Below are 27,507 nucleotides of genomic sequence, written 5' to 3'. Positions count from 1 at the left end.
CCACAAGGCGACACTGTTTCCACGTCTGTCATCGCCACGGTGACTTTTTTTATTTATTAATATTTTTATTCGAGCGTTTATAATATTTCCAAAGACAAGATTATGATCAAACAGCTTATTTTAACAGCAGAGAATACGTGGATATACAAATAACCAGCTCACATTTTGAATATGAATTGTTTTAATACCTTTTCCATAGCGGAATGCAGTAACACACAATCGCCACAAGGCGACACTGTTTCCACGTCTGTCATCGCCACGGTGACTTTTTTATTGATTAATATTTTTATTCGAGCGTTTATAATATTGCCAAAGCCAAGATTATGAACAAAAATCTTATTTTAACAGCAGAGAATACGTGCATATACAAATAACCAGCTCACATTTTGAGTATTAATTTGTTTTAATACAATTTCCTTAGCGGGCTGCAGTAACACACAATCGCCACAAGGCGACACTGTTTCCACGTCTGTCATTGCCACGGTGACTTTTTTATTTATTAATATTTTTATTCGAGCGTTTATAATATTTCCAAAGCCAAGATTATGATCAAACAGCTTATTTCAACAGCAGAGAAGACATGGATATACAAATAACCAGCTCACATTTTGAGTATTAACTGTTTTAATACCTTTTCCTTAGCGGGCTGCAGTAACACACAATCGCCACAAGGCGGCACTGTTTCCACGTCTCTCATTGCCACGGCGACTATTTTATAATTTTTTTTACGGTTAACAATGTATAATATAAAACAGAAAAAACAAGTATTTTGTACAAAAGTCTGGGAAAATAACAAATGACAAAAGAAAAGGATTGCTCGTTTCTATACCCAGCATGCTTTAAAGAAACTGGCAAGGATGATTGCCACACAGAAACATGCACAGAAATAGAAAAAGCGGGAAGAACATTATGAAATATGAAATGGGCGTGGTTTGGCTCCCCGGAAGTGGTTTCTAATTGGTGATATACTCGAAGTATAAATAATAATTTAATTTATAATAAATGATATTAAAAAACAATGCACGTTTTACAATCTATAAACATTTAATTGGCTATCGAAATTTATCAGCGTCTTTATTTTGCTTAATTATCACATTAATAGCGTTGTCACGTGGTATCTGTTACTTTTCTCAGCGATGTCAGGATGGACCAATTATAGTTGTTTGTGATTACCAGGTGATTTTTTTTTATCGTTTCATAAAATTGCTGGCATCATGTGTTTGCCAGATATTTGTCTTCATAATTAACATAATAAATAGATTACACTATTTTGTATAAACATTCTTCCCATGAGACAAAAACCCTGAGATTTGAATGCGGCTCAATGGAGGAATCCGCGTTTTGAGCCTCCAAGCGCCCCCTGGCGTCCACACAGCATCACGATCCACAAGAACAGCTGTTAGTTATTAAACTGTGCCGCTCAATGCGTTTCCCCGGCGGCTGTCACACTTCTTCCACACCACCAGCCAACAGATTGCAGAAACTTTGGCGTTTCTCAAAGACAGTCTGTTTTTTTTTAATCGTACCAGACGCGGAGAGTAGCGATGTTTCTGGAGTAACGGGAGTTCAGGCGGAGCTCAATGGCAGCGCCGGAGCTGTACTCGAAGGTATGAGAGTTTAAACCCCGCAGCTTTCACATCTGAGCAATGAAACATGTGAAACATTATCATCCAGACTGTGCATTCTTACAACTGGATTGTGGGAACTTTAAAGGGGCTTCTTTTTTGTTTGTTTAATTGTCAAACATTCAGTTTTTATTGTATCCAAAAAAATAAACACTAAAATTATCAATGATATTAAATTGTTTTAAACATGAAAGCATTGATAAAACAATCATATGCTTGAATGAAGTTGAAATAAGATATACATCTGCTTTGAATTGCTTTAAATAAATGCTGTTATTATTCAAACTAACTTGATGTTCATTGTTCTTCACCTGCAGTTTGCTCGAGTCTGGATCCCAGACACCACAGAGGTGTGGAGATCAGCAGAGCTGACCAGAGACTACAGGCCTGGAGACACTGTCCTGCATCTACAGCTGGAGGATGAGACGGTGAGAGCAACACTTGTACTTCAAATGGTTTCCACATTGTGTTTATCCTGATTTGTTCCAGTTTACCCATCCAACATGGGTATGAAGGGAAAGCATGACGCACATTTGACCAGATCAGGTGGTTTAAAGCTTTCATAGTCTGCTTGAGTCAGCATTGAGTCAAGTTTGAGGCAGAGTTGAGTCAGACTGGTTGTGTGGAAAAATAACGGGTGTGGAGATCCAATTCCAGCATATTTCAGTAACTACACCCATTGCTGTTGCCACAGTTTATTTCACTGCTGGCAAATGGTAACCTTATCATTTGTGTAAAGTCACTAGGGCAAAGAAAAATATCTGTTAAGTTTAGCTTGTGGTTTTCCTGAGGTAAATATCTCCTGTCTGTTAGTGTGTCAGTGATAGCGAAAGCTTTTGCATGTTTTACCCACAATATAACTGCTATTTAAGCTGCATGTGTGGACAAGATGATCTGATGAACTTCAATTCTACTCTACTGACAACATGCTGTTGATTATGACAGAAAAACCAACAAAAATCACATTCACAGCAATGCATGTACAGTGGAAGTTTGGAAGACAAGGCCAGTGGTGTAAATGTCATTAGTTACTGTACTTAGATATCTTTTGGGTAGTTTGACTATCAAAGAAATTATACTTGACTACATTTTTGAATAAGTATATGTACCCTTCACTCCAATACATATGTAATTTTGATGAGTTGCATTTTGCATGGCAACTAACTTTTTTTGCAGCAGTTTATTTCTGCTACAAAATAAGCAATATCACCATCTACAGGGCATTGAAGGTACTGTATCAAATGCGAGTGCATTTGCAGGTAGTTGTTGAATTGCAGATGTTTATAAGATGAAGACATGACTGCCGGTGATGGCGCCAAAACAAGCACGTCCAGTGCACGAGGCTTTGACTAGTTAATTTTATTTAAAATTATTTAATTTATACGGCGTACTAAAGAGAACTATTTGAAGGATAATGGTTTACTTGTGAGCACTTGAACATAACTGCGACTTGAGTGTTTGTAGATGTTTAAGAGACTGTTGTGTCGACCTTGATTTATTGCAATATTGACACAAATGAGCTGTTTCTTGTTTTTCATTGGCTTGTCTCTTAGATTTGAGCACATGTGCATCTTTAATCTTACATTCAGTATGAGTAAAATACTTAAGTACTGTTAAAATCAGATACTTTAAGACTTTTACTCAAGTCATATTGGAATTGGTGACTTGTAATAAAGAGAGAAATCCCGGACGAGCCCCCAATTTCTGTTACGACCGTCTATGGGTCAGCCGTAACAGGAAAAGTAAGAAAAGAGTCTCACTACCAGAGCGATGCCGAAAAGAAAAGATTTATTTCTTAATAAGGGTTTAGCATCGGGGCAGACAAGGCCAAAATAACAAACTTTTTTTTTTAACCTCTACAATTCCTAAGTAATTTTTGCTGTAAGGTGTCAGACCTTTTACTCAACTATGGTTTTCAGGTACTCTTTACACCTCTGGAAGGCAATAGATTCTCTTTAAGAGCATTTATAGTTCTCCTCATGAGCTTCAGCTGAACTGTAGTGTCTTTTCATAGGAGGTCGAGTACAAGTTGGACCCAAAGAGTGGCGTTCTGCCTCATCTTCGTAACCCGGACATCCTGGTGGGCGAGAACGACCTCACGGCTCTCAGTTACCTCCATGAACCGGCCGTACTGCACAACCTCCGGGTCCGATTCACAGACTCCAAGCTTATCTACACCTACTGCGGTAATGAAAATGACACCTCAACTGCCTATGACATTGCTTTCTAGATATATTAAACTAATAGTTTCCTATTTAGTTTAATGTCAGTTTGAAATCAGTCTGAGGATAATTATATTCTGATAAATTCACTTTTTTTTTTTTTAGAAAAATTACTTTTTTTTAATTATATATTATTTTTGTTTAAATGACCTGTAGACTTTGAAACTCCCATGTGCAGCAGATATTACTAGGGAATATGAACCATAAAACATGACCTAGCAGAGCTTGTGTGTCATCTGCACTGCACAGCTCATTAGACTTTGAGTTCTGGACTCCTGTTCTTAGATTAGACAGTTTTGCATACAGTATGCAAAGTTTAAAAAAAGTCTGAAGCGTTGCAAATATAAAAATGCAACAAAAATTGCATTGCAATTCAGTTTGACCTTTGACCCAGAACTCCAAAAGTTGTAAAAATCAAGTTATTTGTTTTAAAATAAAAATAGGCATCATCCTGGTTGCCATCAATCCATATGAAAGTCTTCCGATCTATGGATCCGACATCATTAATGCTTACAGTGGGCAGAACATGGGTGATATGGACCCTCACATCTTTGCTGTGTCAGAGGAGGCCTATAAACAGATGGCCAGGTATGTGCACACATCTTTTTGTTATACAAATAGTATGTCTAAGAATATGTCCATAGGCAGTGACAATGATATCTCTCTTCCTCCTCCTCCTCCTGTAAGAGACGAGAAGAATCAGTCCATCATCGTGAGTGGAGAATCTGGAGCAGGGAAGACTGTTTCTGCCAAATATGCCATGCGTTACTTTGCGACAGTCAGCGGATCCTCTGCTGAGTCCAGCGTGGAGGAAAAGGTGCTGGCGTCCAGTCCTATCATGGAGGTATGACTAACTTTGCTAGCCTGTAAAAACTCCTCCCTAGACATCAAATAGATCTATACTTAGAAACTCTGTGTCATATCGGGGTTTTCTTCTGTCTGTAGGCTATTGGAAATGCCAAGACGACGAGAAATGACAACAGTAGTCGCTTTGGGAAGTACATTGAGATTGGATTTGACAGGAAGCACCACATTATCGGAGCCAACATGAGGACGTACCTTCTGGAAAAGTCTAGAGTGGTGTTCCAGGTTAGTCTTATACTCATTCGTCTCTACTACATGCTGATTTATAGAGTTTGAATGACCCATGAGTCACAATTAATTTCATTAATATAAAACTTAGTAGCTTTAAAGTGCTCTTATTATGCTTTTTCGAATATTAGCTTTCATGTAGAGTCTAATATAGATGTTTGTGAATGCTAAAGGTCTGCAGAGTTTCAGAGATCAAAGTGCAGATGGAGTTATTGTTATTGAAACGAGTCGTCAGTAATTCCAGTCTCACTTCCTGCACAAACCTATGTAGGTTTGTAACAAATTTGGATAATGCCAGCCTGTAGTCTTCATTGGCAACCTGTGAACGACGTCTACTTTGACCCTCAAACACTGTAGTTGTAGCTGAGGCCTGAAGAGTTTGGTTCATGTTGTCGACATGACCAGAAGACGCTGTTTTCTGCGCTGCCAAAGCAAATCCACTTTGATGCACTTCCAAAGGAAGAGGACTCAAGCTCATGGTCACCATCGCTACTGTATATATCACTCTGTATCAAATGCTGAGGAAGATCTGAAGCTGAAATTCAGATATGGGCGTTTTTATCTGACAAGCGCTGTAAGCGGTAGACCAATCACAACAGACTGGGCTTTATCTGACCAATCAGAGCAGAGTAGCTCTCAGAAAGGAGGGGTTTAGAGAGACAGAATTGTTGATCGAACCGTTTCAGACACTGTGAGAAGAGAGGAAGTGCTGTGATGTAGATTATGAGAAAATTATTGTTTTTTTGACCTTGGATGCATGTAAACCTATTGTAGGAGACGCCAAAAACAAAATTAGAACCCTTAAGAATGGCATAATAGGGGCACTTTAATATCAAAAATAAATATAAAGTTTGATGTATTTATGTGGGAATGTCACTTGATTTGCACTAAAGTGATCAGTTTCTTTTTCCCGTTTTAGGCGAGTGAGGAGAGAAACTATCACATCTTCTATCAGCTCTGTGCCTGCGCCCATTTACCCGAGTTTGAACCTCTGAAGTTAGGTAATATGTTGCCCATTCCGGATTGAGTTTATAAATAACAGTCAAGTAGAGCATTGCATCTTCATTTGACTGGGTTATAAAGGGTTATATATGATATTGTAGGTTTTAAGTCAACCAACAGCTAATATTTTGTAGTAAGATAATCTGTTCATCACTTCCCCTCAGGGTGGACTTCTTTTCTTCAGTAACCAGTCTTTCTCTTAAGGTAGCGCTGATGACTTTCCCTACACTAACCAAGGCAGAAGTCCCATAATCGAGGGAGTGAATGACCTGAAGGAGATGCAGGCCACAAGGAAAGCCTTTTCACTGCTGGGTATGAATACTTTACCTTTCCATGTGCCATCTGCTGTTTTGTACAACAGGATCCCATATGTCTCTCTTTTATTGTCTTAATTTATTATTAGAACGATAAAAGGGGTCACATCTTTTTTTTTTTTTTTTTTTTTTTTTTTTTTTACATAATTTATTTAATTTGATTTTAGTTTTTTTAATTTGATTTTAATGGAAATTTATTTTATTTTATTTTATTTTATTTTATTTTATTTTATTTTATTTTATTTTATTTTATTTCATTTCCATGATTGAACTGGCCAGGTTTCTGAACACCTAATAGTTGATGCATAAACATGGACATTATAATAATGTACAAATTTTTCTGACTTCAGAACGAGCCATTTTGCAGCTTAGTTTAAAGTCTTTTTGGACTAGGGAAATTACAGCATGTTTTCATTGTACATAAAGCTCTTTTACCTGTAAAGATCAAGGACAATTAGATTCCTCATGATAAGAGCCTGTTTAATGGTTCTTCACATACTCTTAGTTCAGTCATTCAAGCACAAACGTGCCAGTATTTGCCGATTCCAGGAATTACCGAGGCACACCAAATGGGTTTGTTCCAAATCCTGTCAGCCATTCTTCATCTGGGAAATGTAGAAGTGAAGGAGAGAGGATCTTCTAGCTGTGGCGTCTCTGTGAGTCGCAACGAGAATACATGATTTCTTTAATTCACATTCTGGATTTTGACAAAAGTGTCTACTAAATAATGTAAATGCATTTTGATGGCACACTATATTGCTTGCATTGTGTCCAGGATGAGAGTGGCCACCTGGCAGTGTTTTGTGACCTCACTGAGGTGTCGTACGAGTCCATGGCTCACTGGTTGTGCCATAAAAAACTCAAGACCGCCACAGAAACCCTAAACAAGCCTGTTACCCGACTGGAGGCCGTGAACGGCCGTGACGCTCTCTCGAAGCACATTTACGCCAAGCTCTTCTCCTGGATCGTCGGCCAGGTCAACAAAGCCCTGAGCACTTCCTCCAAACCGCACTCGTTCATCGGTGTCCTAGACATCTATGGGTGGGTGAGCTGCTTTTATTTCATCTTCATGCTTTGTTTATAACAAAAATGCAGTTGCAGAAAACGTACATTGTGTTGTGCCCAGGTTTGAGACGTTCGAGGTGAACAGCTTCGAGCAGTTCTGCATCAATTACGCCAATGAGAAGCTCCAGCAGCAGTTTAACATGGTCAGCATTTTCAAACATGTGTCAGCCGCTCCAGCATTCATGAAATGAGCAGTCATGTCCGAGCACATCACCACTCACAGAAAGCATTTCCCCTCCAGCACGTGTTCAAACTGGAGCAGGAGGAGTACATGAAGGAGCAGATACCATGGACGCTCATCGATTTCTACGACAACCAGCCCTGCATCAACCTGATCGAGGCCAAGATGGGCTTGCTAGATCTTTTAGACGAAGAATGCACTGTAAAAAACATTATTAAAGCATAATTGTTAGATAATTATGATATTTTCTTTTATGATGAACTTTTCAAATCCCTTAATTTGATGTGTCCAGATGCCAAAAGGTTCAGATGAATCATGGGCGCAAAAGCTGTACAACACTCACCTGAAGAAAAGCTCTCACTTTGAGAAGCCGCGCATGTCTAACACAGCCTTCATCATACTGCACTTTGCAGACAAGGTACATGAAGAAAAATATGCAGCTTTTATGTGATCATATAGGAATTTCTAGAAATCTGTGCCATTTTTTTCTCTCTATATCTCTTTTAGGTTGAATACCAGTGTGATGGATTTCTGGAGAAAAATAAAGACACAGTCAATGAAGAACAGATTAATGTGCTGAAAGCTAGCAAGGTGTGTTAAACTCAACATAGCTCACTAAGCATTTTTCTGGCACAGAAATGCAGCTTCTAGGGCTCCACAGGAACATGTTTCAGCTTGAGAAATGTTATTCTCTACTCCCTCAGACAGTGACTTAAAAATAGAGTTATGATTCAACATGGCTTTGGAGAAGTATCGCCACCTGCTGTTCAGTTCATGAACACCTTTTTTGGGTTCCTAAATCTGTGGGTTGCAACCCAAAATGGGTAATTTAGAGCAGCAGAAGACAGTGTTAAATGCAAATAACCTATTGAGAACCACTAATCATCATAAGTAGCATACATATCGCTCTTTGTTATAAACGCTCTCTTGTTTCCTCACAGTTCGCTTTGCTGGTTGAGCTCTTCCAGGATGAGGAAACACCTGCGGCTCAGAGCACCACAGCGCCAACTGGTCGAGCAAAGTTTGGACGGACCACCCAGTCCTTTAGGGAGCACAAGAAATCAGTTGGACTGCAGGTTAGAGTTGACCAACAAAGCCCAGATCCATCACTGTTATTCATTAAGGAATCATTCATAGCCATTCATTTAGATATGCATTACTATGGAAGCTTGTTTCCACCATGAAATAAAAAGGGTAATTGCAACTTTTTATCTCAAAATTGCGAGATATAAAGTCTGAATAGCATGATATAAAGTCAGAATTGTGAGAAATAAAGTCAGAATTGGGTGATATAAAGTCAGAATTGCGTGATATAAAGTCAGAATTGTGTGATATAAAGTCAGAATTGTGTGATATAAAGTCAGAATTGTGTGATATAAAGTCAGAATTGCGTGATATAAAGTCAGAATTGTGTGATATAAAGTCAGAATTGTGAGTTATAAAGTCAGAATTGCGTGACAAAGTCAGAATTGCGAGATATAAAGTCAGAATTGTGAATTATAAAGTCAGAATTGCGAGACATAAAGTCTGAATAGCGTGTTATAAAGTCAGAATTACCTGACAAAGTCAGAATTGCGTGATATAAAGTCAGAATTGCGAGATATAAAGTCAGAATTGTGAATTATAAAGTCAGAATTGTGAGTTATAAAGTCAGAATTGCGTGACAAAGTCAGAATTGCGAGATATAAAGTCAGAATTGTGAATTATAAAGTCAGAATTGCGAGACATAAAGTCTGAATAGCGTGTTATAAAGTCAGAATTACCTGACAAAGTCAGAATTGCGTGATATAAAGTCAGAATTGCGAGATATAAAGTCAGAATTGTGAATTATAAAGTCAGAATTGTGAGTTATAAAGTCAGAATTGCGTGACAAAGTCAGAATTGCGAGATATAAAGTCAGAATTGTGAATTATAAAGTCAGAATTGCGAGACATAAAGTCTGAATAGCGTGTTATAAAGTCAGAATTACCTGACAAAGTCAGAATTGCGTGATATAAAGTCAGAATTGCGAGATATAAAGTCAGAATTGTGAATTATAAAGTCAGAATTGTGAGTTATAAAGTCAGAATTGCGTGACAAAGTCAGAATTGCGAGATATAAAGTCAGAATTGTGAATTATAAAGTCAGAATTGCGTGACAAAGTCAGAATTGCGAGATATAAAGTCAGAATTGTGAATTATAAAGTCAGAATTGCGAGACATAAAGTCTGAATAGCGTGTTATAAAGTCAGAATTGCATGACAAAATCAGAATTGCGTGATATAAAGTCAGAATTGTGAGATATAAAGTCAAAATTGTGAATTATAAAGTCAGAATTGCGTGACAAAGTCAGAATTGCGTGATATAAAGTCAGAATTGTGTGACAAAGTCAGAATTGCGTGATATAAAGTCAGAATTGCAAGATATAAAGTCAGATTTGCAAGTTATAAAGTCAGAATTGCATGACAAAATCAGAATTGTGAATTATAAAGTCAGAATTGCGAGACATAAAGTCTGAATAGCATGTTATAAAGTCAGAATTGCATGACAAAATCAGAATTGCGTGATATAAAGTCAGAATTGTGAATTATAAAGTCAGAATTGCATGACAAAATCAGAATTGCATGATATAAAGTCAGAATTGTGAGTTATAAAGTCAGAAATGCGTGACAAAATCAGAATTGTGAATTATAAAGTCAGAATTGCGTGACAAAATCAGAATTGTGAATTATAAAGTCAGAATTGCGTGACAAAGTCAGAATTGCGTGACAAAGTCAGAATTGCGTGATATAAAGTCAGAATTGCGAGACATAAAGTCTGAATAGCATGTTATAAAGTCAGAATTGCATGACAAAATCAGAATTGCGTGATATAAAGTCAGAATTGTGAATTATAAAGTCAGAATTGTGAATTATAAAGTCAGAATTGCGTGACAAAGTCAGAATTGCGTGACAAAGTCAGAATTGCGTGATATAAAGTCAGAATTGCAAGATATAAAGTCAGAATTGCGAGACATAAAGTCTGAATAGCATGTTATAAAGTCAGAATTGCATGACAAAATCAGAATTGCGAGATATAAAGTCAGAATTGTGAGACATAAAGTCTGAATAGCATGTTATAAAGTCAGAATTGCATGACAAAATCAGAATTGCATGATATAAAGTCAGAATTGTGAGTTATAAAGTCAGAATTGCGTGACAAAGTCAGAATTGCGTGATATAAAGTCAGAATTGCAAGATATAAAGTCAGATTTGCAAGTTATAAAGTCAGAATTGTGAGTTATAAAGTCAGAATTGTGAGTTATAAAGTCAGAATTGTGAGTTATAAAGTCAGAATTGCATGACAAAATCAGAATTGTGAATTATAAAGTCAGATTTGCGAGTTATAAAGTCAGAATTGCATGACAAAATCAGAATTGTGAATTATAAAGTCAGAATTGCGTGATATAAAGTCAGAATTGCGTGACAAAGTCAGAATTGCGTGATATAAATCAGAATTGCAAGATATAAAGTCAGAATTGCAAGATATAAAGTCAGAATTGCGAGACATAAAGTCTGAATAGCATGTTATAAAGTCAGAATTGCATGACAAAATCAGAATTGCGTGATATAAAGTCAGAATTGTGAGTTATAAAGTCAGAATTGCGTGATATAAAGTCAGAATTGCAAGATATAAAGTCAGATTTGCAAGTTATAAAGTCAGAATTGCATGACAAAATCAGAATTGTGAATTATAAAGTCAGAATTGCGTGATATAAAGTCAGAATTGCGTGACAAAGTCAGAATTGCGTGATATAAATCAGAATTGCGTGACAAAGTCAGAATTGCAAGATATAAAGTCAGATTTGCAAGTTATAAAGTCAGAATTGCGAGTTACAAAATCAGAATTGTGAATTATAAAGTCAGAATTGCGAGACAAAGTCTGAATAGCATGTTATAAAGTCAGAATTGCATGACAAAATCAGAATTGCGTGATATAAAGTCAGAATTGTGAATTATAAAGTCAGAATTGCGAGATATAAAGTCAGAATTGCGAGATATAAAGTCAGAATTGCGAGATATAAAGTCAGAATTGCGAGATATAAAGTCAGAATTGCATGACAAAATCAGAATTGCGAGATATAAAGTCAGAATTGCAAGATATAAAGTCAGAATTGCGAGATATAAAGTCAGAATTGCGAGTTATAAAGTCAGAATTGTGAATTATAAAGTCAGAATTGCATGACAAAATCAGAATTGTGAGATATAAAGTCAGAATTGTGAGATATAAAGTCAGAATTGCAAGATATAAAGTCAAATTTGCAAGATATAAAGTCAGAATTGTGAATTATAAAGTCAGAATTGCGATATATAAAGTCAGAATTGTGAGATATAAAGTCAGAATTGTGAATTATAAAGTCAGAATTGCGATATATAAAGTCAGAATTGTGAGATATAAAGTCAGAATTACCTGACAAAGTCTGAATAGTGAGACATAATGTCAGAATTGCGAGAAATAAAGTCGCAATTGTGTGTTATAATGTACAATTGTGAGGGGGAAAAAGACTGACGTTTTTTTCTCAGAATTACGAGTTTAATTGCAAGAAAAAAAGTCAGAATTGTGAGATAAAAAGTCGCAATTACCTTTTTTTATTTTTTATTTAGTGGCAGAAACAAGCTTCCATACAATACCCTTCAAAAGTTTGGGGTCAGTATGATTTTAAAAAAAAGAAGAAAAAAAAGGAATTAATATTTTTATTAAGCAAGGATTCATTAAAGGGATAATTCATCCAAAAATGAAAATTCTGTCATCATTTACTCACCCTCAAGTTGTTCCAAACCTGTATGAATGTCTTTGATCTGCGGAACAGCAAAGAAGATATTTTGAAGAATGTTGGTAACCAAACAGTTGTCGGGCACCATTGACTTCCATAGTATGAAAAAAAAAATGACTGTTTTTGCCCATTCATTAAGAACATGTAACGGAAAATGACTTCCAGAACCAAGCATGCTGAAAAATCACTGTTGTTCTCTATTGGAAAAAAAATGATCCACCCAAATCTCTTCATAGAAAATTACAGTGTCACTTATCTGTTTTCCTTCCTCCTGTTCTCAGTTCCGGAACTCTCTGCACCTGCTCATGGACACGCTGAACGCCACCACCCCACACTACGTGCGCTGCATCAAGCCAAATGATGTTAAAGCTCCCTTCATGTCAGTAAGATGAGTTCAGAGATAATCCACCATTATGTAATACGGGTCATCATAGTTTCTTCTCTTTCTGTCTCTAGAATGGACCCCCATCGAGCCGTTCAGCAGCTCAGAGCGTGTGGAGTCCTCGAGACCATTCGTATCTCAGCCACAGGCTTCCCTTCCAGGTGCTGATTCAATGACTGACATGTCTTACTAGTGTCCATTCTGCTTGGAATCTGATTGGCTGTGACCAACTCAAGGGAACCAGAGTTGTGACTTACTCTAAAGCACCAATCTTCAAAGTTTATGAAGTGGTGAACTAATAGCAAAATCAGTAAAACCTTATTGGGGGATCAAGCGCGTAGCTTACATCATTGGAATCCTTGGCTCAAGATGGACAAAATGCATGCCCCCGGATTTGCTTGTCGAAATTATACTTTTGCAAACTAGTCTTAGGTTTTTGGCCCGATCGGAAACCAAACCAGTGCAACAAGATTCTCTGGAGACTGATTGTCAATAATTATAAAATGCATTTATATTTAATTATAATTATAATAATTATAAAAGTTGAAATTTCAGTTCACGGTCTCTAAGGGCTGCCAAAACGTTTGAAGTGGGCGGAGCCACTTTTACTTAAATGGCTATAACTCATGAATGGAATGAAATATTTTCACCATACTTGGCACACATATGTAAGAGCTCATTCTGCGGTCACGTGAAAAAGGACGTGGCGACTGGCCACTTGGTGGCGCTATAACACTGAAAAAAATTAAAAATGGCTACAACTATGCAACCCTAAGTCTGATAGACTTAAAAATTGGCATGCAGTGTTTTTGTCCATGGTGCCAAGACTGCCTTTGAGGACACTGGTGTATCTCGAAAAACACGGCTAGCGGCAGCCAATGAACTTCAGACAAGGTTAACGGAGGCCGATCAGAATGAAACTCGCTGGGCCTGTTTGACTCGTGGCCTTAGAGTCCTGTAAGAAATTCGAAAGAAATCAGCCACCGGTGGGCGCCTTCACGTTTTTCACGTGTGTAAAAAATTGTATATCACCCGATTTTTCACACACGCTCATGGCATTCATACCACATGGTAGAACATGGTAGAACTGAGTAACTTTGCCTCGAGGACCGCTGCTGTCCATCGAATCATTCTTTGAATATTGGAGATTATTTCAAAAACCAACTAAATGGTTACAGGCTTGTTAAATAAAACATAATACCATTTTACGCATGTTTAAAGGTCTTAATGCTCTTGAACCCTGATAATTGCTGCTCTCAGCTATATTTGTATTTAAGTTTAAAACTGCTTTAGACTTGCAAAAAACAAATTATTTATGCTAACCCATCTATAAATGCTTTAACTGATCTGGAATCTGTTTTAATGCTGCTTTAACTCCCTCTGGTCAGGTGGACCTACCAGGAGTTCTTCAGCCGCTATCGTGTTCTAATGAGGAAGAAAGATATCCTCTCAGACAGGAAGTTGACCTGCCAGAATGTCCTAGAGCGGCTTGTACAGGTATCACACTTGTCTTTGTAAATATAATTCTTTCTCTATACAAAGAACATGTATCATGTTAAACAAAATGGCTGGTTTAAGATGTTCTAAGCTTGTTTAAGCTGATCTCCCACCCAAAAAGTGCGCACAACCCTTCTAAAATCAGCTTAAAGTCGATTTTGACCATGCTCGGACACCTACAAACCTGCTTGGGTTTTTTGAACAGTCTAATGTTACTCCATTCCCTCTCTATAGAACAAAGATAAATACCAGTTCGGAAAAACAAAGATCTTCTTCCGAGCCGGACAGGTGGCTTACCTGGAAAAGCTGAGGGCGGACAAACTCCGTACGGCCTGCATCAACATCCAAAAAACCATCCGCTGCTGGCTGGCCCGCAAGAAATACCTGCAAATTCGCCAGGCGGCCATTACCTTGCAGAAATACACCAGAGGACACCAGGCTCGATGGTGGGTGACGCTCGCAAATTTATTTAGTTCGTGAAATGAGTTGAGCGTAAATGAAGACAACTTATTTATAACTGAAGACTTTTACTTTATCAGTTGCTGGCTGGAAACTAACCCAAGAGTGTGTGTTTTATCTGCCCTCGATTAGCCTGTGCAATAACCTGAGACGGACACGGGCCGCAGTGATCTTTCAGAAGAACACGCGCATGTGGGCGGCGAGGCGACAGTACCTGCGACAGAAAGCGGCGGCGGTTCTCATTCAGAGGTTACTGCGTGGATATACAGCCAGACTGGAGTACAAACGGGTACGAAAACTGCTTTCAGGAATGAGTAACAGTTATTTCTTAGTAAAGAGAGTTGCTAATTCTCATTCATTGAAAGGTGCGATCACACTCAAAATATTTACCACAACACATAAGCAACAGGATATGATGTTTCAGAATAAATAATAGTATATTTTCAACATATTGAATTCATGATCTACTCCAGTGTCCTTCAACATTAATTGAATTGATGTGAAGCTGGCAAAAGTGATTTCGATTTCCAGCCAAGAAATCAATTTGTTTTCTGTCGATCTAACGTCTTTGTTATACAAAAGTTGACATGCAAAGTTGACATCTTGTTTTCTTGCACAGTTGGTGTTTGAGCGCAAGGCTTTACTGATCCAGCGCTGGGTGCGTGGCTTTCTGGCCCGCTGGCGTTTCCGTCGCATCAAGCGTGCCGTGGTGTATCTGCAGTGTTGCGTGCGCAGGATGCTGGCCCGTCGAGAGCTCAAGAAACTCAAGATTGAGGCCAGATCGGTCGAGCACTTCAAGAAGCTCAATGTCGGCATGGAGAACAAGATCATGCAGCTGCAGAGGAAGCTGGATGAGCAGGTATCCTTCGTCGCTCTTTCATCCTCGTGATATCTAAGGAGGAATCCATGTTTGATTAACAATGTGTTTTTATGTCTTCAGCATAAGGAGAACCGAGAGCTTTCTGAGCAAATAAGTTCACTAGAGAGCCACAGCGCTGCTGAGATGGAGAAGTTGCATGTGCGGATCAAGACTCTTCAGGAGGTGGAAGAAGAGTCCCGTCACCGCGGAGACCTGGTGACATCGTTACAGGAGGAGCTGGAATTGGTTCGTCAGGAGCTGGAGAAGAATAAAGAGGTACAATTTATTTATTTATTTATTTTTTATTTATTTAGACAAAATAGTGTTTTAATAGTTTAGATTATATAGAATATATATACACTACTGTTCAAAATTTTTTTTTTTTTTTTTTTTTTTTTTTTTTTTTTTTATAATTTTTATTCAGCAAGGACACATTAAATTGATCAAATTTGACAGTAAAGACATTTATAATGTTACAAATAGATTCTAGTTCAAATAAATGCTGTTTTTTTTGTGTCGGGTTTCCATAAAAATATTGAGCAGCACAACTGTTTTCAACATAAATGTTTCCTGAGCAAATCAGCATATTAGAATGATTTCTGAAGGATCATGTGATGCTGAAGACTGGAGTAATGATACTGAAAATACAGCTTTGATCACAGGAATAAATTACATTTTAAAATATATTACAGTATAAAACACTTATTTTAAATTGTAATAATATTTCACAATATTACTGTTTTTACTGTAATTTTTTTATCAAGCAAATGCAGCTTAAGAGACTTTTGAAAACAATGAAATCTAACTGACCCTAAACTTTTGAATAGTAGTGTGTATATATAACATGTCAACAAATATGGTAATTTTGTGGTATTACAGTGATGGTGTCAGATTGATCTACCATGGTACTGAATGATTATCATGTTCATATACTATGATATTGAAGGTACTTCAATGAATAGCATGGTACATGTCCAAAATGTGATAATACGATATTACCATGGTGCTTTATGAAAGCAGAATTTCAACCACCACTTACAAAGGTCAGAAAAGGATGTTATATTTTTTTATAAAAAGTATGCATACTGCCAAATATGATATCTGTAGATGGTCGCTGATCTCAATGAGAAGAACACACTGCTGAAGAGTGAGAAAGATGAGATGAACAGACTGATCCAGGAACAGGAGCAGCAGATAAAAGGTGATTTGCTTGGCGGAGGAAAGCTTCAAATCTTAAAGGTGCCCTAGATTATGTTTTTAAAAGATGTAATATAAGTGTAAGGTGTCCCCTGAATGTGTCTGTGAAGTTTCAGCTCAAAATACCCCATAGATTTTTTTTTTTTATTCTTTTTTTTTTAACTGCCTATTTTGGGGCATCATTATAAACACACCGATTTTATGCTGCGGCCCCTTTAAATCCCGTGCTATCCGCCCACAGAGCTCGCGCTTGCCTTGAACAGCATAAACAAAGTTTGCACAGCTAATATAACCCTCAAAATGGATCTTTACAAAGTGTTCGTCATGCATGCGTCGGATTATGTGAGTATAGTATACTGTTATATTGTTTACTTCTGATTTTGAATGAGTTTGATAGTGCTCCGTGGCTAACGGGCTAATGCTACACTGTTGGAGAGATTTATAAAGAATGAAGTTGTGTTTATGAATTATACAGACTGCAAGTGTTTAAAAATGAAAATAGCGACGGCTCTTGTCTCCGTGAATACAATAATAACCGATGGTAACTTTAACCACATTTAACAGTACATTAGCAAATGCTAATGAAACATTTAGAAAGACAATTTACAAATATCACTAAAAATATCATGATATCATGGATCATGTCAGTTATTATTGCTCCATCTGCCATTTTTCGCTATTGTTCTTGCTTGCTTACCTAGTCTGATGATTTGGTTGTGCACATCCAGACGTTAATACTGGCTGCCCTTGTCTAATGCCTTTTATAATGTTGGAAACGTGGGCTGGCATATGCAAATATTGGGGGCGTACACCCCGACTGTTACGTAACAGTCGGTGTTATGTTGAGATTCGCCTGTTCTTCGGAGGTCTTTTAAACAAATGAGATTTATATAAGAAGGAGGAAACAATGGGGTTTGAGACTCACTGTATGTCATTTCCATGTACTGAACTCTTGTTATTCAACTATGCCAAGATAAATTCAATTTTTCATTCGAGGGCACCTTCAATATTCTAGTCAGTAAAATACAAAAGTAATATATCTATAATATGTGGAGAAAATTAACTATTAGCATTCATATTCATCTCAATGGGCACTCACTCTACAGCATAGGATAGCAGATAAACAGAGTCATGGTTAAAAATGTACAATAGGTGGATTTACATGTCAGGAAAGTGATTTTAAACAAAATCATTTCTTCATTCCTTCTGATTTTATCTTGAACAGAAAAAGCAGAGTCGACCCATCAGGAGTCCACTGAGCACCTGCAAGCACAGCTGAACGAGGAACGATTCCGTTACCAGAACCTTCTGACCGAACACCTGAAACTGGAGGAGCGCTACGCTGATCTGAGATCAGAAAAAGAGGAGGCTGTGGTAAGAAAAAGATATGCCATGCTACTTATACAAACATGAGATCACAATGATGAAATTAAATAATGATATATTTGGTGTTAAAAGTAAACATTTTCAATATTATAAACCAATTTGTGTTACCAATCTTTTTAAACAGGATCTCTCCAAACCTGGACATAACAGAGTCGACTCTGGCTACGGCAGCAGCCAAACAGAGAGCGTCCACAGCTCTGTGCTCACAGGGTCAGAGGTCAGCACGATGGAAAAAGAGGTCAGTTTTGAATGACAGTATGGCTCTTGAGTTTCTCGACATTTTTTCTGTCATGATGGAATATAATGGATGTGTTTGATGCGTCCAGGACGCTGTGCAGACGGCAGCTGATGTTTCCCTCCTGCTGAAGCTGCAGAGGAGAGTCACTGAGCTGGAGAAGGAGAACATGGACCTGCAGAGTGAGATGGACACCAAAGAAGAGCAGCTACAACAGCAGCAAACTAAAGTAAATAGTGTTATATATTTCAGGCCCAATAATGAACCAAAAATGAAATTCTGTCATCATGTACTGGAAGTCATGCAAGTTTGTTCTCTGTGTTTTCAGGAACTGGAAGATTGTCAGAGAATTTTAGTGGCTGAGAGAGACTATGAGGCTCTGAAGGTACAAAAATATAACCAAACAAACTCTTTGTCATGTTCAGAGAAATATATAGATGTGCATCTTCATGTTCTGATCTGCTCTCAGCGTCAGGAGCTGGAGTCTGACAATAAGAAGCTGAAGAAAGATCTGCAGGAGCTCCGTCAGTCTCTCAGTAAGGGGAAGGGGTCAAAGGTGGCGTCTCCTGGAGGTCAGGCGTATAACGTGGTCCTCGAGCAGCTCAACTCCACCAATGAAGAGCTCGAGGTGCGAAAGGAGGAGGTGCTTATTCTGCGATCTCAGCTGGTCAGTCAGGAGGCGTTTAAACATAAGGTAGGGTGCAAACCTTTTCCTTTCAGACATTTGACGGTATTTGACAATAAAACCTAAAAAATTATATGAGATAATTAAAATTGTATATTAAATATTATATTATATTTATTTTTATATTCATTTATAAATATTTTTTTTCTCTTATTGAATTATAGATAAAACCTGATAAATCTGCTTGGTAAATATTTTCTCTTTTCAGGAAACAGGAAGTGAAGGAGATTCAGGTGAATCAAGCAGGTAAATCAGCTTTTATATTTCATAAATTTGTATTTACCTTCATCATACCCATGTTCACATCGTAACATTTCTTATAATGGAAGTCACTCATGACCGTTTCTCTCTCAGATCCCCGACTTTGGACCTTCATGAGCTCAATGAGGATGGAGAGCTCTGGATGGCTTATGAGAGCCTGAAAGAAACTAACAGGTAAAATAAAATAGATGAAATATATGAAGACTTAATCTTTCTCATACGCACTAGCATACACACCATCCAGTAAGCCTTTTTTGTTGCTTTTTATATTGAGGATACAAAGGGGCTAAATGCCACCATTAAAGAAAATTTTATAAACTTTTTTTTTTCTAAAAAATCCTTTTGTTGAATATTGATCTAAACACACAATTTGTGTAAAAATCCAACTGTTTTAGTGAATAATAACATGATTTTTAGTATCTATCTTTTGAGTAATATTTAAATACATCTCTCTGCAGGATTCTGGCGTCACAGTTGCAAACTCAGGGACAGTCCCACGAGAAGGAGGTGGAGGGTTTGAGGGCGGAGCTTCAGCGGTTAAAGGCGGAGCTTGACCAGCAGCAGCAGATGATGTCAGACAGCTTGGAGCTTCCGCATGACGCTCGAATACAAGCAGGCCTGCAGCACGAGATCAGTCGCCTCACGCAACAAAACATGGTGTGCATGCATTCTCACTCTGAAAAATATACATGTGCTGACATCAATCGATGATCATATTCTTCTGTATTAAAATGAATTCTGTCAATTATAGGACCTCTTGGAACAGACGGGGAAACAGGACAAAATGATCCGCAAACTAAAGAAACACCTGAAAATATATATGAAAAAGTTTGGAGAGGCTGAGGGTAAAGATTTTTATTTTGAATTCATAATATCAATACTCTGTCAAGATTGGACCCATTTAACTGAATTCATGTTTTTTGTCATGTTAAAAAAATGCAATTATGTGCCTACATATGACTTACTGTTGCAGCGGCATCCCATACGGAAGAGGATTAGGGCCAAGCAATAATAAAAAAATAAAACCATCTCGAGATTAAAGTTGTTAAATTTCGAGAAAAAACTCGTTAAATTTCAAGAAAAAAAGTCGAGATAAAATGTTGAGAATAAACTCGTTAAATTACGAGAAAAAAGTTGTTAAATTACGAGAACAAATTCGTTAAATTATGAGAAAAATGTCGTTAAATTTCGAGAAAAAAGTCGAGATAAAACTTTAATTTAATTTAATGACTTTATTCTCAACATTTTATCTCGACTTTTTTTTCATAATTTAACGAATTTGTTCTTGTAATTTAACGACTTTTTTTTCGAAATTTAACAACTTTAATCTCAAGATGGTTTTATTTTTTTTATTATTGCTTGGCCCTAATCCTCTTCCGTAATCCCAGGATGATTTTTATGTATAAAATATTAATATTGATATTTTGCTGGTGGCAGCAGGTGTTCATATCGAGCAGTCCTCTCCGGACGTGGTCGGCGAGAGCGGTCGCATGGTCAGCATCGTTCGGAAAGAGAGGGATTTCCGGGGCATGCTGGAGTACAGGAAAGAAGACGAGAACAAACTATTCAAGATACTCATCACAGGTGACATGAACATCAGAATATCCGCACAGACACTAAAAACACAAATGTATTCATATTGTTTCTTTTGCTTCATCAATGCAAAGATGAATGGAAAGAAAAACAAATGGATTCCAAATTTATTGACCTTTGACTCTAGTTTGTATTTCATTGGAAAGAGTCATTTTCAGTGTTCTGATCATGATGTTTATCTACCAGAGCTCAAACCCCGAGGTGTGGCGGTGAATCTGATCCCAGGCCTGCCTGCGTACGTTCTCTTCATGTGTCTGCGGCACGCCGACTACGCCAACGATGACCAGCGGGTCTCCACCCTCCTGAACTCCTCCATCAACTCCATCAAGAGCGTACTGAAGGTGAGAGACTCTCGCAGACAGAAAATGCTGGAATATGAGATGACTAAAACATCTTTACATTAAAAACATTGTGCAGATTCTTTTAAAAAAAAACATCTGATAGAAGATACTGTGAACCTTTTCAATAATAACCGATTGTCTTTACAGAAACGGGGGGATTTTGAGACCATTTCATTCTGGTTGGCAAACACCTGTCGCTTCTTACATTGTCTGAAGCAGTACAGCGGAGAAGAGGTAGGCATGATTGTCTGGCTGTGTTTCAAACCATAGTGTGCAGCCTACCTAGAAAGCATTTTAGGCATTATCACATGCCTAATATATACATGTATATTTAATTATTCACTGCTATATGAATTTTATTTCTTCCTGACATCATTCAGGGCTACACAAAGCACAACACCCCTCGGCAAAACGAACACTGTCTGACGAACTTTGACCTGTCTGAGTACTGCCAGGTTCTGAGCGATCTAGCCATCCAGATCTACCAGCAGCTCATCAGGGTCATAGAGAACATTTTACACCCCATGATTGGTAACTCTGCATGATCAGGTTATAAAGATTTCAATATTTATTATCCGTTCTTGATCATTCCCTCTTTTCCTCATCCCAGCACCAGCCATGTTGGAGCAGGAGACCATTCAGGGAGTGATGGGCGTGAAGCCCACAGGTATGAGGAAGCGCACGTCCAGTTTCCCAGAGGACAGCTCTCACTCGCTGGAGTCCATTTTGAAACAGCTGGATGTTTTCTATTACACACTGCTCCAGCACGGCAACGACACAGATCTGGTCCGACAGGTCATCAAACAGCAGTTCTACCTCATCTGCTGCGTCACACTCAACAACTTACTGCTTCGCAAGGACATGTGCTCCTGGAGTAAAGGCCTGCAGATCAGGTACTGACTAGTGATGGGGAGTCAATTCCTCTAGTGTAGTGTTTCTCAACGGGGGCGGTACCGCCCCCCAGGGGGCGTTCAGAGAACAACGGGGGGCGTTGGAAGCAAGATTTTTAAAAGGGGGGCGTTCTGGTGTTCTTGGGGGGCGTTCACGAGTTTACACCAAAGATCCAGGCAAGACAAGATTAAACTTGTAATTACAAAAGAATTGCCTATACAACATTCTAAAATCTGCCAGTTTCACGCAACATGTAAGCTAGGCTATGTATCATTTCTTTTGCAACGATTATTTTTCCAGTCATAGACCAGCGCTCAAGCGCTGACAAGAATTCACGTGCACAAAAATGTGTTTCGCGCTGACAACAATCCGGTGGTGGCTTGAATCCACCACTGAACCACACAGCGGAGGAATGGAAAGTTGACAAGCCATTAAAATAGTATTGACTTAAGAACCACTTATATTTTCAAATATTTTCAATAAATCATGTTCCCATTCACTCCAGTGACGAATTTTAAAATGAATGAAACTAAATTCTATTTATAAGGTAAAACTTTTACATTTTTAATGCCTAATGACAAAATGTTTTCTTTGTTCACAAAGTAATTTACTGGGCATTATTGTTAACTCGCAAGACTGTAAGGAGAAAATGACAATTTGATGGATAATTAATTTAAAATTCTGTAATCACATTTAGGTAGCCTAATTTCGCCGTCACATCTGAGCGCAAAACGCTGCTTTGATAATTTCAAGATAGGCTAGCTAGTTAAAAATAACTAATAATACAATAATAATTTAATCTAATTGTTCATGTGTTTATTCTTGTTAGAAGATTTTTATTTTTATTTTTATTTATTTTATTTTTTTTACTGATTATGGACACAAATTAATCATGACAAACCAAATAAATTATACCATTGATGATAACAAGCTGATACCAAGGTATTTAAGCCTATAATTATAACAATTTTTCATGAAAAATCATGATTGTATTTATTTATCTTTTTCGAAAGTAAGATTAATGTAAGCAATACTCTCCTAAATGCGTAATAAAACCTAAGTGCACACATTAGCGCTGAAATGATCGTACGGTCGTTTTTACTGTCCAATGACAGCCCACACTCTGAGTGTCATGGGAGAGAGTCGGAAGTTGATTTGTTGCCCCTACGAGTTTATAATAGCATATTTTAACTATATTTTCAAATGGATAAAAAAACTGTCAAATTGTTTTTAAATGCTGGCTTTATTAAACTATGTTTTAAAGATGTCAATAAACAGTCTCATATGTCTATTTATTTTTAATATAGGCCTACTATATTTATTAATTTATTGTTCTATTTTATTTAGCATTTTTACATTTAACATGAATAATCAAACATTTAACATAGAACAAGTATTGCACAACAATTTTAAATGTCTACTCATTTGTCCTTTTTAAAATAATTTATTAATTTACATTTTTATGTTTTAATTAAATTGACTTATGCTATTCCTTATTCTTTCGGTTTATAAGGTGTCACAACAAATCTTGCATTCCTATTCTTCCATTCATAATATAATAGCCATAATAATGTCAGAATTATCAAAGAAATTCAATAGGCAGACGCAGATTATCTTGAGTTTTGCGTTAGTTCAAATGCGCCTTAAGGTGATGGAAACCATTTATTGGCATACTCATGGTGTGTAGTGACCATTTGTGCGTAAAACACCATGGTATTATGCATTGGGCCCAACAAAGTCTGACAAACAGCCCTCGACATAGAAATCAGATGTTTAAACTCGTATTTTGTGCGCGAGCGCGTTCATGTGGAGACTGCCAGTGTATGGGCATATACGCGTTTAACCAGTATTTCATCAGTTCTTCTGCGTCTCCTCACAGCATTTCAATAAAACGATATCCAACAACACAAATAGCTCTCTCTGTAGTCACAAATTCCCTTCATAATGCAAAGCATGCGACTTGCACGCTTAAGTTTCAGAAAACATCGTCATTGAAGTTTATATGTCTATAATTTATGTAATTATATAATTTATTCTTTATATCACAGGATTTCAAATCCTGTGTCACGAGACTTAAAAATGGGTTGGCATTTTCATAAAAAGCATAGTCTGAAATGAATAAATAAACAAAATATATTTGACTTAATTGATTAACAAAGCGAAAGAAAAAAAACTGTGCCCAATAGTAGGCCTAGCCTATACTGCTGAGTCTGATTCATTTTTGTGAGGCGCGGCGCTCCACTAACAAGTTCAAGGAAAGGAAACTGAGATGGCAAAAAGCGCATCCTGTTTTCTTTATTTTGCAAAAGCATAATGTTCTGTTTTTAGTGTGAGTGTATAAAAGTAAATTTCGCAGTATCGAATAATGTCTTATTCATATCTATAAATTACGGAGTATTTTTGTTTCTGCTGGTATCAGTTGAAGTGATCGCGCCGGCGCCTCGCGTGCACACTCAACATATTCATTGCAAACTTGACATTGCAGCCTGTTTATTATCAAAACAAAATACCGTCAGCCAAACATATAAAAAATTACACTGCTCATTTTACATACTCCGTAGTATCCTATCTGTGCCGTTCAGCGTGACCACTGCTGAAACTGGTCCTGCCAAACACATTTTTGCTCATGTGAAGAGGATGATTGTTTTCGTTGATATTGAAACGGGAGTGAAGTACAAATCCTATTTGACATAATAAATAAAAGTTCAGCATCCAAATACATTGCTAATATGGAAACATTTGAATTCGTGCCGAATTCGAGGCTGCTTAAGAAGACCGGTTTTTACTTTCAGTTTCGCTTCAAATTAATTCGTTTGGGCTTGTTTATAAGCTACTTATAAGTTTTTATTCTTGTTCTGTAGATGTATATTATATATTTTAGTACTCTTATGCTTGGCTTGACTTGGTTTGGTCGCGTCAATTAAAAAAAAAAAAAAAGTCGTTCTTTAAAAAAAGTTTGACAGCCACTGCTTTTGCTTTATATGTTGCTTATGTGTCGGAAAACACAAAACACGGCATGGACCACTTTTGGTGTTATATGAGAGGGGGATCCCCAAATGATGTGCCGGATCAGATTTCGGAGGTTCCGGTTCCAACATGTCCTTGCACAAATTATGGGCTTCCTCCCACTGTTCAGTCAAATCAAATCTGTTATTTGGCTTTCAGTGACATGCTTTTTAATTATGAAAGCTGCAGTCTGTAACTTACTCCGCAGCGGTGTCGACTCAAACCAGTCCCAATATAAACACTTATTATAGGTGTGTCGTATATTCAGGATAAGACAAAAACACGGTTTGGAAAATGGATTCATGATGTAGGCTACTCATGCACTGATTAAATTTGGTAGCCTACATTTTAAATACAAAAAAGTTACGGATTTAATATTAATATTAAGAATAATAAGAATAAGAATAATAAGAAAACACAGATGTGAATTATACATATTGTTGTTATTAATAGCTACAGAATAATAATCAGCATACTTTCAATAAAGATATTTATCCCTTTTTGTTTGAGTGTGTGTGTGTGCGCGTGCGTGTGTTTTGGGGGGGGGGGGGGTAAAGGACCTGGATAATGGATTTTGGGCGCTGGCCCAAAAAAGGTTGAGAACCACTGCTCTAGTGTCTCCAGCACAGGAATTGACTCTCTCTGTCGACTCTGTTGCTGTGTCTGAAATGTTTTTCTCCTCACATCAGGTATAATGTGTGTCAGCTGGAGGAGTGGCTGCTGGATAAAGATCTTCAGGGCAGTGGAGCTCGTGAGTCTCTGGAGCCTCTGATTCAGGCGGCTCAGCTTCTGCAGATCAAGAAGAAGAGCCAGGACGACGCAGACGCCATCTGCACCATGTGCTCGGCTCTCACCACCCAACAGGTGTGTGTGTGTGTGTGTGTGTGTGTGTGTGTGTGTGTGTGTGTGTGTGTGTGAGGGAGGTGAATTTAGCCTTTCAAATGAAACTTCTGATGTTGTGTGTCTGTTTCTCTCTGACAGATTGTGAAGATCCTCAGCTTGTACACACCAGTGAATGAGTTTGAGGAGAGAGTGTCTATATCATTCATAAAGTCTGTACAGGTGAGTCATTTCTCAATGTTTTAATTGTATTTTAAAGCAGATATTGTTTGATTTTCATATTCAACACTTCTCTCTCTACTCAGAATTTATTAAAGGACCGTAAGGAGTCTTCTCAGTTACTGATGGACGCTAAGATCATTTTCTCAGTCACTTTCCCCTTCAACCCTTCATCTGTGGCCCTCGAGACCATCCAGATCCCCAGCAGCCTCAATCTGAGCTTCCTGACACGGGTTTAAACACGCCAGTGATGTCATCACGGTACCTACCGAACCGATACTGTAGAATTTTGAAATAAAGCCTTGGATTGTATGTATTTGGTCACATTTTCTGGGATGATTGTTTACACTTTATCACTGTAAAGGATTTCACTCAAGAGATGAATTTTAAACACATTTCACTGTATTTGCTGGTTTATTGCAATGTGTTTTTGGGGCTAAAATGGGTTTGTAATGTTTAGGACTTCAGTTGTTCTGTATATTAAAATGTGTTTTCTGAATGTTTGAATGAAATGTTGTAAAGCATATTAATAAGGCTTCTTGTATGGTTGAAAATGGACAGGAACACTTTTCTTGATCTTTAGGACTATCTTAAGTATTTTATGTGCTGTAGTTGGATGTAAAAACTGTCAATCAGTGTTTCCATTTGAAATATGAAGTTGAATGTTATAAAAAGAGCTTTCATATATTCATAGAGTGTTCATTACTGATTTGACATTATATGATTGTTGCGTACGGACCCAAGTTTTGATAAGTTTGAATATTTTTAAGTTTTGGCATGTCAGTCAGTATGATCTGTGGAGAGATTTTACACATTGAAATCTGATGGAACATTTCTATAGTGTTTGTGGCTGATGTGGGTCAGCAAGAAGACATATCAAGAATATCTGAGCTAATGGAAATTATTTGTAACTGAGACATGACTTAATTACCTCATGGAAGTTTTTTTGTAAAAATATTGTATGCAAAATTTTTTGAGTCCAGTGCACACTTCTTCAGATAATTTGACATTATAGACTGCAAATCTGATCAAATGTATTCACTTTTACAGGTACTTTAAAGTAAAAACATTGAGACAAATGATTATAACATTATCATATTCTGTAATGTGTATCTAATGAAATAACAGACAACAGAAATGCAGTGAAGGTCATGTGGAATCTCAAAGGCTGATCATATCCATATTTTTGGGTCTTGAATATATAACTATTGGCAGATGAAATTGAAAAGCTAATTGAAGTGAATTTTGGCAATTCGTTATTTTGATTTAATTTATTGGCAATAATAAATAAAACTTTTGGCAAGTTTTAGGAAATTCTCTAACAAGAAACCAATGGATAGTGATTAAAAATGAAATATACTGTA

The 27,507-nt window shown here is 37.3% G+C and overlaps 1 protein-coding gene across 2 annotated transcripts; it reads left to right on the top strand.

Moving 5' to 3' along the window:
• Positions 1-1,374: 1,374 nt before the first annotated feature.
• myo5ab (myosin VAb) lies at positions 1,375-27,507 on the top strand. 2 transcript variants are annotated; one of them, XM_048157823.1, is made up of 40 exons: positions 1,375-1,607; positions 1,943-2,053; positions 3,640-3,811; positions 4,291-4,435; positions 4,535-4,691; positions 4,793-4,936; positions 5,859-5,940; positions 6,146-6,253; positions 6,805-6,911; positions 7,031-7,296; positions 7,382-7,463; positions 7,562-7,702; positions 7,794-7,919; positions 8,009-8,092; positions 8,443-8,577; positions 12,574-12,671; positions 12,749-12,835; positions 14,063-14,171; positions 14,406-14,617; positions 14,763-14,919; positions 15,250-15,489; positions 15,571-15,765; positions 16,597-16,690; positions 17,912-18,060; positions 18,197-18,310; positions 18,399-18,536; positions 18,636-18,692; positions 18,777-19,001; positions 19,201-19,238; positions 19,347-19,427; positions 19,712-19,910; positions 20,005-20,098; positions 20,694-20,837; positions 21,033-21,187; positions 21,335-21,421; positions 21,568-21,718; positions 21,798-22,080; positions 25,774-25,948; positions 26,066-26,146; positions 26,230-27,507. In XM_048157823.1, exons 1-40 carry the CDS (start codon positions 1,581-1,583, stop codon positions 26,380-26,382), a joined length of 5,403 nt encoding a protein of 1,800 aa, XP_048013780.1. In that variant the 5' UTR covers positions 1,375-1,580; the 3' UTR covers positions 26,383-27,507. The 2 variants fall into 2 exon arrangements, with proteins under 2 accessions (XP_048013780.1, XP_048013779.1); XM_048157822.1 differs by having other exon boundaries at positions 20,691-20,837.

This window comes from Megalobrama amblycephala, linkage group LG15 (assembly GCF_018812025.1).
Source record: "Megalobrama amblycephala isolate DHTTF-2021 linkage group LG15, ASM1881202v1, whole genome shotgun sequence".
Classification (NCBI taxonomy): domain Eukaryota; kingdom Metazoa; phylum Chordata; class Actinopteri; order Cypriniformes; family Xenocyprididae; genus Megalobrama; species Megalobrama amblycephala.
This window is presented reverse-complemented; position numbering and strand designations above follow the sequence as displayed.